This window comes from Engraulis encrasicolus, chromosome 9, assembly GCF_034702125.1.
Source record: "Engraulis encrasicolus isolate BLACKSEA-1 chromosome 9, IST_EnEncr_1.0, whole genome shotgun sequence".
NCBI classification, from domain to species: domain Eukaryota; kingdom Metazoa; phylum Chordata; class Actinopteri; order Clupeiformes; family Engraulidae; genus Engraulis; species Engraulis encrasicolus.
Genome location: NC_085865.1, coordinates 56,803,361 through 56,817,495, shown reverse-complemented (window position 1 = coordinate 56,817,495; position 14,135 = coordinate 56,803,361). Strand labels below are relative to the sequence as shown.

The following is a 14,135-nucleotide window of genomic DNA, read 5'->3' as shown; positions in this document are numbered from 1 at the left end:
AATTATGCAATATTATATCTCTGTTATACTGTCATATGATATGATATGATATGAGATGCACTTTATAAGATGATATGACGCTGTGTTTCTTCAGTATGTGAAGGCATCCACCTCCTCCTGTCGTCTCCTCATGATCACCTCCAGTTCCGTGGTGCCCTGGAACTGCTGTAGGGGAACATTCCAGAATCAAAACATTCCACATTCAGTGCAGAGCCAGGGGCAACCTACAGGGGGCAGCACATAAAAAACTCTTGCGTAAAGTCAGGCTCAAACTACACGACTATCAGCCTGATTTTGGGCTGAAAATCCCCGTACGACAATTGGTGGAATGTTACCCGGCAGGACCATCGCAAGCGATTGTCGGGCAAGATAACCTTGCGGTGACCAACATTACATGGAATATTGCTGGTTCCAAGAGTCTCCGATCACAAATCGTAGATATAAAACACTGTTTGTTTTACGACTCTAATGTTGAATGTTAAACATTGTCTCTCTGATTGAAGATTGAAGGTTGTGATTCTCTGTATGTGTGGGGTGCAATCCAACTTCAAAAAATGGGACACAAAATCGTGAGTAGTGTAGTTTGAGTCATATTGCTAATGACACACGACTCTCATGCTACATTCATATGATAATGACACAGGAATCTTGAGCTACCTATACATGTTAATGACACAGGGATCTTGTGGTACTTGGGTACAGCATACAGAATTTATGACGGAAAGTATGTGTTTGCATGTGTGTGTGTGTGTGTGTGTGTGTGTGTGTGTGTGTGTGTGTGTGTGTGTGTGTGTGTGTGTGTGTGTGTGTGTGTGTGTGTGTGTGTGTGTGTGTGTGTGTGTGTGTGTGTGTGTGTGTGTGTGTGTGTGTGTGTGTGTGTGTGTGCAGGGTGGACGTGCGTGCATGTACCTCTAGTTGTGTCTTCTGTACAGTGACTTGGCTGTATACTCGTGATCCTTCGTCTCCACACACTGCTTTCAGTTCATCTTTAGTCAGAGAGAACAGCTGAGCTCCTGATAGAATACCCAGACAGCTCACCGTCCTACACACACACACACACACACACACACACACACACACACACACACACACACACACACACACACACACACACACACACACAAACACACACATTCACACACACACACACACACGCACAGGATATCTTATCACATAGGCAAACCATTAAAACCACAGCTTGTCATATTCGTGACTGCCATAGGCGCCGAAACCATGGGCGCTCCAGGGCCCGGGCACCCACGGGAATCGGTGGGCACCCACGGACAAATCCGAGCACTAAAGTAGTATTTTTCACGAGAAAAGTTCATAGATGAAATGGCATTTGCATTACAACTGTCATGTTGTAACGTAAGGTATTATAATTTGTCATCTTGTAACGTAAGATACTTCACCCGCCGATCCTTTTTTCCTCTGTGGTGCGGTTGCTCTTCTACACAATCAGACAGTAACCATAGAAAAATGGTTGGATTGACCATATGGCATACAGGGCTTTTGCCCAATGGAGTTGATTACTCTCCCTTCGATGGTATCAGTCCTTATGATGATAGCAGACCTCTTCGAGATAGCAGATATTGATAAAACATGTTGGGTGTTAGATTCAGAAAAGTTAATATATTACATTAATTATAATAAATACATATTATATTACAGTAATATTACATTCGTAAAATCCCGTTGAAGTCTTCATTGGACTAATCTAGACTGAAAATGTCCGGCATGAATTTTCAGAACAGTGCCGCGTCTATGCAGACGGTTCAGAAGTAGAAGGAGTTCTGTCACAGGCTATGTGTGAAGCTGTTTGATTATACTGCATTATTTCACAGGTTATGGAAGTTATGGAAGGATCTAAACCTGCTTTTCAGTACAAGCTAGGACTTATTACAGACAAAGGTTTGCAGTCGTAAAGTTTAGCCTGCAAAGTGGTAAGTCATTCACTGTCATATCATCCTGCGATATCCCATGTGTAGCACCGCCGTGTGCCGTTTTATCTGTTATGGTCATTTTTCTCTACTCTGGGTCTAAGTGCTGGGATGATCAAGTGGAGTCTATACATATCCATAATTTTGTTGTGCGCTGTTGGATGATTTCGCCATTTTATTTTGCTGTTCTGCCTGCTATCACTGTTGGCTTTAGTCATGAGTAGCCTATTTTGAACATAGCTAGCATGAAGTGCATGGCCACATGCGTCATGCATTGTTGGACTCGAACCTAACATTTCAACATCTTTCTGTGACGTAGGTTTTGTGTGTGATATGTGTGTTCATGTTCTAAATCTAAAGAGCGTGGCTGAACGCCAGTCTGAATTCACTGTGGGCGCACACGTTGCTGTTGTTTATTATTATTATTATTATTATTGATATCCTGTTTGGACGCAGTCTGGCTACTGCACAATACTGCTAGGCTTGGTAAAAGTGTATCCTACTTAAGACATACAACATTCACATCATGCATGGTTTCATTGTATTAAGGCAAAGGATGATGTGTGATCTTAAGGTCCGTGTAGCTATGAACTGGCACCTTTATTCATAATGCCGACTAGTATAGAAGGCACCAGCAATGGCCTGGGCTTTGCGTTCCAAGTTATAGGCCTACACCAATGATTGTAATGTAATTCCATTTTCAATTCAAATATAGGTGATTTTATTTTAAAATATTGATTTGACACCCACAAGGAAAATAAATAGGATAGGCCTACAATTATTATTTAGCCTACACATTCAAATAAAGTGACCAACTCATGAATAAAGTGACCAACTCTGTGGGTCGCGACCCCCGGTTGGGAACCGTGAGCACCCACAGGCATAAAAAAAATCGGCACCTATAGTGTAGTCATAAATGGAGGTTCCGTGACCAACCTCTGGCAACAATGTTTTGATGATTGATTTGACCTCTATGGACCCTTTAGAAAAGATTTAGCCCCCATGTCCCTCGCAAAAATCCCGGGCTTTTTTGCAAGAGAGGCAAATTCAAAATGGCGTCCAGCGGCATCTCTAAAAAATAACTTTTGATCTGGATGACCTAGAATCATGTATGAAGGCACTTTTTCATACAAGCCAACCATGAGGATTCCAAATCTGACATCATTTTGGTTATAAAACTTTGTTTTGACAGCGAAATTCAAGATGGCCGCCATCTAGAACCGTTATTTTCGACCTTTTTAGGCCGTCATCGCCCAAAATTATCATATTTGGACTGGGAACCTCCCAATTTGTGTGACTCCATTTCTCATGTAAAGATATTGAGCGAATATCTGATCTACAAGCCCAGAATTCCTCACATTGTGGGGCGTAGTGGGCTTGTACTGTAGATGGGCTATTTAAACAATGTGTCTTTTTTGTAGGCTATTATTTGACAATTTGGCAGGTATTTTAGCATTGTTTGATGATTACTTTGGATGCAGTGATGGTCTTTTACTTTGAGAGTCCTTACAGTATGACCCCACCCCCCAAATCAGGGGGTCTTGACCCACAGGTTGAGAACCACTTATCTAGTTAAAAAAAGACCTTCACGTTTCACATTTTCCAAGCATTCTGGCACAGAGAAGCCTGTTGAGGAACTCGAGGCAAGAGCTGCTGAAATTGAAGAAGTGCGCTCACAGCAGTGATCAACTTGGTTGAAGACAGTCAGTTTGTGAAGCTCCCCCAGCTGCAAGAACACTGTGTTGTTGAGGAATGTGTGGTCTTATTCAACCCCAATGGCACATACAGGAAGACGCAGAAGAGCAAGCTCATCTCGAAGAGCTCCCTCCACCCTGTTTTGATTTAAGAATCCTATCTTGCTCTAATTCAGCCGTTCTCAAACTTTTCCCATCATTTGCCCCTCAGAGGGTCTGGATGCCTCCGTGGCCCCTCCCCCCTTTTGTGGGGTAAAAATCACTTCTGGCTGGCGCTATCATAGTTATGTCTGACCTGAGGTAAATTAGTAAATAAATGGTTTCTAAGCAAAAGCAGTACTTGCGCAAACTGATTTTGCGATTGCTGCACAGAATTAAAGGAAAGGTGAGATAAAACAAAGAGGGACTGCAGTCGAATGCAGTGTAGATGTGTGTTCATTTCCTATTCTATTCAAATCAATGACAATGAATAATATAATGTTGGTGAGGGGGGCTTGTTTAAACATATTGGCTTATTGGCCATATAGGAAATCTTTTTTTTTTGGGGGGGGGGGGTGTTAGATGTCACACTGTGATGCCTCCGCGCCCCCCCAGGAAGGCTTGCGCCCCTCTTTGAGAAACTCTGCTCTAATTGACATAGGCATGATCTGGAGGATGGGAACTCCATCAGCAGAAGATTGGCAGGCACAGGACGGCACCCGTTACAAGTAGGTTGGGCTATGCCCAAAAGCTGTTATCCATCATCCTTGCCTTCTCATGCTCCCAGTATCATCGGTGCCAGTGATCCCTAGTACGATACACCATACTTAACAAAAGAAGACGAACGGGACCTGCGCATACATGGTAATGCACATACATACACATGAAATTGACAAGTTCCCATCTGCCAAGTCTTTCAAAATGTTATTGTGTAGTGTCAAAAACAAGAAAAAGACTACACCATTGAGCAGTCTGAAGCTCTTCACTGTTTATGATGGTCAATGACAGTCAGGTTGTAGTGGCCCTGTTGTTATTGATGCAGCTGATACCGATGTCTACGGCAGCTTCCTGGCATGCTAAGCATTAAGAGAAACGAAGAGACTGTCCTCTTCCATGACCTGCTGACAAGAGATGGCAGACTGCATTGTGCAGCTACACTATTTTACAGGCTGTGATGCCAACTTACCTGTAGGGTTCTATGAAAAAGGAAAATCATCAGTACATGATAAGGTGATAAAGAGCTCTGTGGCAAGGCAGCAACTCTCGGTTACTCTCTGTTCACAACAGCTGCTTGTGTTCACGATACAGATGATCTATGCAGACAAGAAAAGTAGCACCATGGCTGAAGCCTGTGCTTCCAAGTCGAAGACCATGAAGAGAAAGTCTTTTATCTGTCTCCCTCCATATGCAGACAGCTTATGCCAACTCTGTCCCAACTACTTGCCGTATCTAGTGTGTCACCCCACACTAAAGAACCACCCATCACCACTCAAACATGGTTGAGAGTATAGCGTATAGCTTCCCCGGGTCCTGTACCCGGTCTTTGTATGGGACTGAGGAACTACCGACCCTTTTTCTCAAAAGGGTCCCATGTTCCCCGCATTGTATGGCCCAGGATGCTTCACATGCATATCTCTTGCACGAACGGTTGCCATGCGTATTTCATGTCAAGTTTGCGAACAGTGGCAGCCTAACCCTAACCCTAACTCTAACAACAACCCTCGCTAGTCATGCGGCAGCAGTCTACTTGGAAGCAGCAGGAATAGAACCCCTTTTTGAAAAAAGGGTTCTAAGTTCCCCGGTGGCAGGGGGACATAGGACTCGGGAACATAGCTCCCGGGCAACATAGGGGTGACCCTGGGAGCTCATACACTGATGATTTTCCTTTTTCATAGAACCTTGAGTTGGCATCATGGCATTGTGCAGCTACACTGCTTTACAGGTTGTCTGCCATCTCTTCTGTCAAAAGGTCACAGAAGAGGACCGTCTCTTTGTCTCTCTTAATGCTTAGCATGCCAGGAAGCTGCCGTAGACATCGGTATATCAGCTGCATCAATAACAACAGGGCCACTACAACCTGACTGTCATTGACCATCATTAACAGTGAAGAGCTTCAGACTGCTCAATGGTGCAGTCTTTTTCTTGTTTTTGACACTACACAATAACATTTTGAGAGACTTGGCAGATGGGAACTTGTCAATTTCATGTGTATGTATGTGCATTACCATGTATGCGCAGGTCTCGTTCGTCTTCTTTTGTTAAGTATAGTGTATCATAGGGATCATTGGCACCGATGATACTGGGAGCATGAGAAGGCAAGGATGATGCATGACAGCTTTTGGGCATAGCCCAACCTACTTGTATAGGGTGCCGTCCTGTGTCTGCCAATCTTCTGCTGATGGAGTTCCCATCCTCCAGATCAGGGGTGCCCAAACTTTTTTCCCTGCGCACCCCCTTGTACATTTCAATGTGGTTCGCGCACCCCCTCAGCGAATATTTTGGTGTGCTGATGGCCACACAAGTATGGATTCACTGCTCATTCACTGCATATTAAGCACAGTCGTTTTTGGGGAATTCTCTTTTCCAATAGCCTTGGAATTAAACTACACTTCAGATGGACCCTTCCAGCATACAATGCACCATACAATTAAAAACTACTTAATGTTCATTAATACTGGATAAAAAAACTACCATATCCTCCATTGCTCTATTCAGCTCGCGCACCCCCTTAAGGCAGGCCGCGCACCCCTAGGGGTGCACACACCCCAGTTTGGGAAACCCTGCTCCAGATCATGCCTATGCCAATTAGAGCAAGATAGGATTCTTAAATCAAAACAGGGTAGAGGGAGATCTTCGAGATGAGCTTGCTCTTCTGCGTCTTCCTGTATGTGCTATTGGGGTTGAATAAGACCACACATTCCTCAACAACACAGTGTTCTTGCAGCTGGGGGAGCTTCACAAACTGACTGTCTTCAACCAAGTTGATCACTGCTGTGAGCGCACTTCTTCCATTTCAGCAGCTCTTGCCTCGAGTTCCTCAACGGGCCTCTCTGTGCAAGAATGCTTGGAAAATGTGAAACGTGTAGGGTTTTTCTACTTGATAAGTGGTTCTCAACCTGTGGGTCAAGACCCACTGTTTTTGGGGGGGGTGGGGTCATGATGTAAGGACTCTCAAAGTGAAAGACCATCACTGCATCCAAAGTAATCATCAAACAATGCTAAAATATCGGCCAAATTGTCAAATAATAGCCTATTAAAAAAGACACATTGTTAAAATAGCCCATCTACAAGCCCACTACGCCTCCCAATGTGAGAAATTCTGGGCTTGTAGATCAGCTATTCTCTCAATATCTTTACATGAGAAATGGAGTCACACAAATTGGAGGTTCCCAGTCCAAATATGATAATTTTGGGCGGTGACGGCCTAAAAAGGTCGAAAATAACGGTTCTAGATGGCGGCCATCTTGAATTTCGCCGTCAAAACGAAGTTTTATTACCAAAATGATGTCAGATTTGGAATCCTCATGGTTGACTCATATGAAAAAGTGCCTTCATACATGATTCTAGGTCATTCAGATCAAAAGTTATTTTTTAGAGATGCCGTCGGACGCCATTTTGAATTTGGCTCTCTAGCAAAAAAGCCCGGGATTTTTGCGAGGGACATGGGGGCTAAATCTTTTCTAAAGGGTCCATAGAGGTCAAATCAATCATCAAAACATTGTTGCCAGAGGTTGGTCACGGAACCTCCATTTATGACTACACTACTATGGTGACTGCCCTTGTATTGTGTGAACCTAGAAGACCAGGTTTCCCTCCACAACTGCTCAAAAGGATGAGGGATCTCTCTCTCTCTCTCTCTCTCTCTCTCTCTCTCTCTCTCTCTCTCTCTCTCTCTCTCTCTATCCTCTCTCCCTTTCTCTCTCTTCTCTCTCTCTCTCTCTCTCCCTGTCTCTCTCTCTCTCTCCTCTCTCTCTGTCTCTCTCTCTCTCTCTCTCTCTCTCTCTCTCTCTCTCTCTCTCTCTCTCTCTCTCTCTCTCTCTCTCTCTCTCTCTCCGGAAGGATGCATGTAGGATCCACCAATTGAGGGATCTCTCTCTCTCTCTCTCTGTAGGGGATATAACATATTTGCACACCAATAATTATTGAGAAAACAGTACAGTACCCCAAACAATGTTAAAGAAACAATAATGTGTCTTTTACATAAATACCAAATTATAGTGGTCTACAGCCTCTTCAAGGATACAAGTGGCATCTCTTTCTCCATATACTGTATTCAAACTGTCTATAACTGCAGAAAGTGAGCAATACTTAGCCAGCTGCTTTGCTTTTTTCTTATTTAAGCCGGCTATTTGCAGTCCTCTCACACACAGCCTATGAACATGACCTAGGCTACCATAGATAAGTGCAACCATGGATGTTGTGTAGCCACTGTCTGTCAATACATGAACTCACACATTTTTCAGCAAAGCACAAGTCCTATATGCGTCAAAGCAGCATCCTATTTCCAATACAGTGATGGTCCTCAGTGTCATCAACAACAATAATGTCCGGGGTGTTAGGGGACTGTATCCAGAGCAGCAGCAGCACACACACACACACACACACACACACACACACACACACACACACACACACACACACACACACACACACACACACACACCCTTAGCCACATATCTCACATCTTGCTGAAGCCCTTGGCATTGAGCCATGTCTTGACTTCCCAGGCCTCCGATTGATCTGTGAGGGGGGTGGGGAAGGAGGTGGGCGGGTCCACGCGATAGTTACGCGCCGGAGCTGTACTCTTATTGGACGTAATCCGCTGGAGAAGCTCGTCATTCACCTGCGTACGACCTGCAGGGAGGGATACAGGAAGTGGATAAAGGAACACAGTAAGTGGATACAGTAAGTGGAAAACGGAACACAGAGACCATGTTGGAAACAAGTGTTAAAATTTTTACGTGTCATCCCTTTGATACATTGTCTTTCCTATATCCATAAATAAACCAAACCAAACCAAACCAAACCAAAGCTCCATGGACACCCTTTCGTCTTCCACTAGCCCGAGACCGCCAACTACCTGCAGTACCGCCGGTGACCACTAGTGAGTGAACCCCCTCTGATCAAACTTGAGCACACTCCTTTGCATTGGGTGGGCGGATCTTTCTGTACTAGATGATACAGAAAGGGGAAACCAGAATACAGTAAGGGGTGTAATAGCACAGATTTTCTAGGAAGACCAGATACACCACTGGTTGGTTTCACGGTACATTTCAAGTTTCCGAAAGAGGCAAGTTTAGTTGCAGTTCCACCCTTATCCAACCTCTCAATTTTTGGAGACCAGAATGAATGGAGTCCCATATACCCCTTTACTTTTTGTAAACAGATTTTTGGCTGCGTGCAGATCGTTGGAGCAGAATCGACCATGCAACGTTCACTTGTACAGAAAATAGCCCGGTGTGTTTTCCGGAATAAGAAAACGAATGGTCACGCTAACTTAAGATATGCAGTGGGCACCACAGACACGGGCATTCCTGATGGTGTTCTCAGTCCAGTCAGCACGTTTAATGTCTTGTACAACAAACATTTCCTATGCTTCTGGAACACCCGCTTCCCTCTCGAAATAGCATAACAAGTGTACTTTTCGGAATCAGGACGGCAGGTCTTCTGTCTTTAAGGTCTGCACTGTCTGTTTGTGTGTGTGGGTCAAAGACGTCCAACATGTCCTTCCGTGCAACGGATACTTTTGCTTACTGTAAATGCAAAAAAGAGAGATTTTTTTCTTAAATTATTCTTTTGGCTTGGCATTCATGCATTCACTTTTCAAAAAATTGTTTTGAAATTTCATGTTTTCCACAGTTACAGTAAGCAAAAGCAACTGTTAGCACTGAAGGACAGTGTCATGTTGGACGTCTTTGACCCGTGTGTGTTCACAGCCAGTTTTACATACAGCCTACCCACTTCCTATTTTATCCATGCCTGCAGTTCACCTAGGGGCCGCTGTCGAGATAGCGCAGCCAATTCATTCGGAATGGAGTCTGCACTCCTCTGTTGGCGCCCCTAGAGACCAGTACCACCCTCTCTGGTGTGTGTGAGTCAATGATGTGCACGCATTCAGTGTGACGTGACTTCTGAACAGGTCGATGGAGCAAAACCCCTCATGGTGCCTTTATCTCAATATTTTTTTTTTCTCTTGTCATTAGAATGTTGTTTTCGAAAGAGTATGGATAGAAAATACCCACGGCTCAGTTTTAGATTTTTTGAGCCACGCACATGCTTAAAAAGTGATTTTAAGTGTCTATGACATCACACACTTAGCAAAATGTTAGCGCAACAAAAACTCCCCCTGTAAAAAAATAAAACGGATGTGTAATTCTTTATTAAACTTTTGATGTAAAACCCTTGTTGAAGTTTCTCCGCCGATGCCCCTAGTGGAAATCTTGATGGAACTGCAGCCAAAATTGCTGGTACAATGGGGCTTAATACTGAGTGGCAAGGCTGTTCTAAAGGGGCTGTGGTAATAGTAGAATAGTGTGTCGTGTAGTATAGAGTGTAGTGTAGTATAGTGTGTAATGTAATATTTAAGTGAGAGGCCGTGAGTTTGTGTTTGATTTATAACAAATAAGGAGAGTTGGAGTACAATGCGAAACAGAGTGCTGCAAAACTCCCCTTAGCCGTTATAATTGGAACACAAGACCACAGAATCAAGTAGATTAGAGAGTCAGTTTATTAAAAGAGTAGTATGATTAGATACTCGGTATACTGACTGTTGGGTGATTGAGAGAGTAGTATAAGAGAGGAGAATACTAAAAGAGTAGTATGATTAGAGACTCCGTATACTGACTGTCGGGTGGCTGTGGTGACCGGGACCTCCCTATTCGCTCGGCTCCGCTCACGGCCACTGATGTCACTGGTGCATTCACTGGCGCACTCACTGGTGGGCTTACGTGCACGCTCACGGGGGCAGTGACGGGCACGCTGGTGATGGGGGCGGTGGGCGGGTACGGACTCACTGGCACACTGGAAGCATGGGCCTTACTCTGCTGTGGAGGCTACACACACACCAACAGAAGAGGAGATGTATGATGTATCACTGTATTTTGTGAAAGGGAAAGCCCACCTGGGAAACTCCAACGCCCATTGTCATTGTGACACAGCACTCCACAGCACACAAGTGTTCACTGCACACTGCACACAACGAAATTGTATTTTATGCCTCACCCGTGCAAGGGGGCATCCCCCAATGGCGCCCCAGGGAAGCTGTGCAGTGGGATGGTACCATGCTCAGGGTACCTCAGTCATGATGGAGGATGGGGGAGAGCACTGGTTAATTACTCCCCCCACCAACCTGGTGGGTCGGTAGTCGAACCGGCAACCTTTGGGCTACAAGTCTGACGCCCTAACTGCTTACCCTTGACTGCCCATGTCTGTGTGGGACGAGAGTATGTCAAAGTCAGCTAGTCTGTAGACTGTAGACAGAATGTTGTGTGTGTGTGTGCGTGTGTGTGTTTGTGTATGTGTACCTGTGTGATGATGAGTGTTCCTGGACTCCTGCGTTTAGTCGGCTGGTCTGTAGGTTCCAGGTGTGGGTGTGTGTGTGTGTGTGTGTGTGTACCTGTGTGATGAGTGTACCTGTGAGATGAGAGTTCCTGGGCTCCTGCGTTGGGGCGGTTGGTCTGTAGCCTTGAGGATGTTGCAGGGGACGTATCCCTCCTGACCACTACGACTCCTCAAACACCACCAGTTCTTATCCTGCCCCAGGATCTAAAGGGTTAATCATTATTAATTTGTATTATTGTTATTATTATTATTTTATTACTCCAACACATATTATCCTGCTCCAACACCTGCATGTGTGTGTTTCTGTCTCCGTCTGCCTGTGTTTCTCTGTCTTGGTCTATACCTGCATCGATCCAGTTAGCATAGAAACATAGTACTGCATTCATTACGCTGTATTGTTTCTCAATAATTATTGGTCCTCCCAAATAAAATAATCAAACTGTGTGTGTGTGTGTGTGTGTGTGTGTGTGTGTGTGTGTGTGTGTGTGTGTGTGTGTGTGTGTGTGTGTGTGTGTGTGTGTGTGTGTGTGTGTGTGTGTGCACTCCTACCTCCAAGATATCTCCCTGGGTGACGGAGAGCTCGTTGGGGTTGCGGGCCACGAAGTGATAGCACACCTTGGCATACCTGAGGGAGGGGGGTCCGCCCAGAGACCTGGGAGGGGAGGGGGGAGTGCGAAGGAAGTCGGTCAGGACTTTCAGCAACATCTTGAAGTGGAGGGAGGAGAGAAAGAAAGAGCCAGATGGGCAACTCCCATAGTGACACAGCACATGCGGAGGATGGGGGAAGAGTGCTGGTGATTCACCAAGCGGGGTACGGGAGCCAAAGCAGGGGTGCGTTTCTCGAAAGCTATAGTTGCTAGTCAGTTAGCAACTTAGGTAGTTGCCAATGGAAATTACATTGAAAACAAACAAAGTAGCTAACATAGTTAACAACTATGGTTTGGAGAAATGCATTCACTCCCCACCCCCCACCGAGCGGAGACAGGAACCACACCATAGCGCTGGTTGGGTAGGGAACAGAACCAGAGCATTGGGTATTCCAGAGCGCAGGGTATTCCCCACCGAGTGGGGTTGAGAATCAAACCAGCAACCCACGGCCCATATAAGTGGCAGTATACATCAGAGTAAATAATAATAATAATAATAATAATAATAATAATAATAATAATAATAATAATAATAATAACTAGATTGCATTTCCTCACTGAAAATGCTGGAGTATGCTTGCCCGTCTTGCATTCGTTGCCCTTCATGCATGCCTTGCCTTTCATGCATGAATTGCCCTTAATGCATATACTGCCCTTCATGCATACACAACATAGAGTTAACCATCTAGACATGAGCTAACTTCCTGTTTGGTATGTATAATATTGGCAGAAACACATTTTTACTAACTGTAGTGCCCCCCAGTGGCCGTATTGCACTGAATTCGGGTGTACTGCATATCATGTGTGAGAAATTTCGTTAAGATCTGTCAAGGCGTTGCTGAGATATTCGCTAACTTCCTGTTTGGACGGTGCGTTTGTCTTTGTTGTCAAATTTGATTGGCTGCTGTGCGCCGGTGCTTTCAGCTATGGCAAGCATACAAATAATAAAAAGAAACGGGGGAATAACAATAGTATGTTTGCCGCATTGGTTTGCATTTCCTCACAGAAAATGCTGGAGTATGCTTGCCCCTCATGCATTTGATGCCCTTCATACATGCGTTGCCCCTCATGCATTCGTTGCCCTTCTTGCATGAGCAACACACATACACACTGTCACACATTGCCTAAAAGACACACCAACAGAGAAAAATTTTCTTATTGTAGCAATTTGAGATGCCATGTTTACAAGAGCATGATTACAAGAGCCTTTCTGGTATGTAAAATATGGACCTTAACACATTTTTGCCTATTGTTGTGCCCCCTAGTGGTTATTTTGCACCTAATTTAATATATGTCTTTCAGGGATAGGGGAGATCATGTGTACCAAGTTTAGTAATGATATGAGAAGGCACCACCGAGATATGAGGTAACTTCCTGTTGACCTTCAAAATTTGACCTTAACTCATTGGCTGCCAGCCATTTTCATAAAAGAGTAACCCACAGTGCCAGAGATTTTTCAGCATTTTGGGTGCTTTTTGGAGGCTCACAGAAAATTGAGTTCTGTGTCTGTGTCAACACCTATCAAAGCACAGCTTAGACGCTCATCTGTCATCAGAAAAAAACGGTGTCTCTCTACCCCTTTCCGTTCTTTCATAATCATCTGTTGAAAATAAGTGGAATTCGCCAAAATGCTGCTTTCTAGCCAAAAAGCTGAGAAAACGCCATTTGAAGTTGACCTATGATTGCAAGTGTTTTTGCTCATAATGACACCGTCCTAACAACTCCAAACCTATCAGATGCTATTACAGAGTCTCCTGTCATCTGTAGCCAGAACAAAAGATCGTTTGTATGGTCTTTTCAACCTAATAATGTACTGAAATATAACGGGGTGGGCTTGAAAACAAAAGTGTTTTGGTTTGTTGCTGGCGCGCACAATGGATCATGACTGCAGGTGCATGTAACTCATGTGAAATACTAAACTCACAGAAATACTGTCTCTAAATATAGTCCCTCTGTTTAGCCTGTAGTCCTCTCGTTACAAATCACAGCTGATTTATTTCCTCCTGTACCATGTGAACTGGGAGGCTGGCAGGCAGGCAGCACAACTTAGCTTACTGCTGCTTCAGTTATTTGGCAGAGCGGACAATTTGCAGATTGATGATTACTGTCATCATGTTTCTGCTATAGTGATCTTGTCATATATTGTTCAATGAATTTTCTTTTGATAAAGTACTGATCACATATCCAACATTTCACAAGCCGATTTGAGTGGGGAAGGCTAGCTGGTCTGAGGCTAAGTGCAATGCTTTCTCATGTGAGCTGAATGTATCTGACACAATCAGACACAAAGGCTAGCCTTCTCTGTTCCAAGAATC

General features: G+C 44.4%; 1 protein-coding gene across 1 annotated transcript; it reads right to left on the bottom strand.

Moving 5' to 3' along the window:
• Positions 1 to 90: 90 nt before the first annotated feature.
• On the bottom strand, positions 91 to 11,878 carry eps8b (epidermal growth factor receptor pathway substrate 8b). The gene is made up of 6 exons (XM_063206355.1): positions 11,723 to 11,878; positions 11,246 to 11,377; positions 10,458 to 10,665; positions 8,296 to 8,467; positions 910 to 1,042; positions 91 to 165 (listed from the first exon to the last, which is right to left on the bottom strand). The coding sequence occupies exons 1-6, from the start codon at positions 11,876 to 11,878 to the stop codon at positions 91 to 93; spliced, it is 876 nt and encodes a 291-aa protein (XP_063062425.1).
• Between the last annotated feature and the right edge of the window lie 2,257 nt (positions 11,879 to 14,135).

Excerpts from the sequence above, each read along its gene's own strand:
- eps8b (XM_063206355.1), bottom strand. The coding sequence starts at position 11,878 with ATGTTGCTGAAAGTCCTGACCGACTTCCTTCGCACTCCCCCCTCCCCT. Across the intron at positions 11,378-11,722 it reads CCCAGGGAGATATCTTGGAG|ATCCTGGGGCAGGATAAGAA; the intron begins GTAGGAGTGCAC and ends TTAACCCTTTAG. Across the intron at positions 10,666-11,245 it reads CAGGAACTCTCATCTCACAG|CCTCCACAGCAGAGTAAGGC; the intron begins GTACACTCATCA and ends GTGTGTGTGTAG.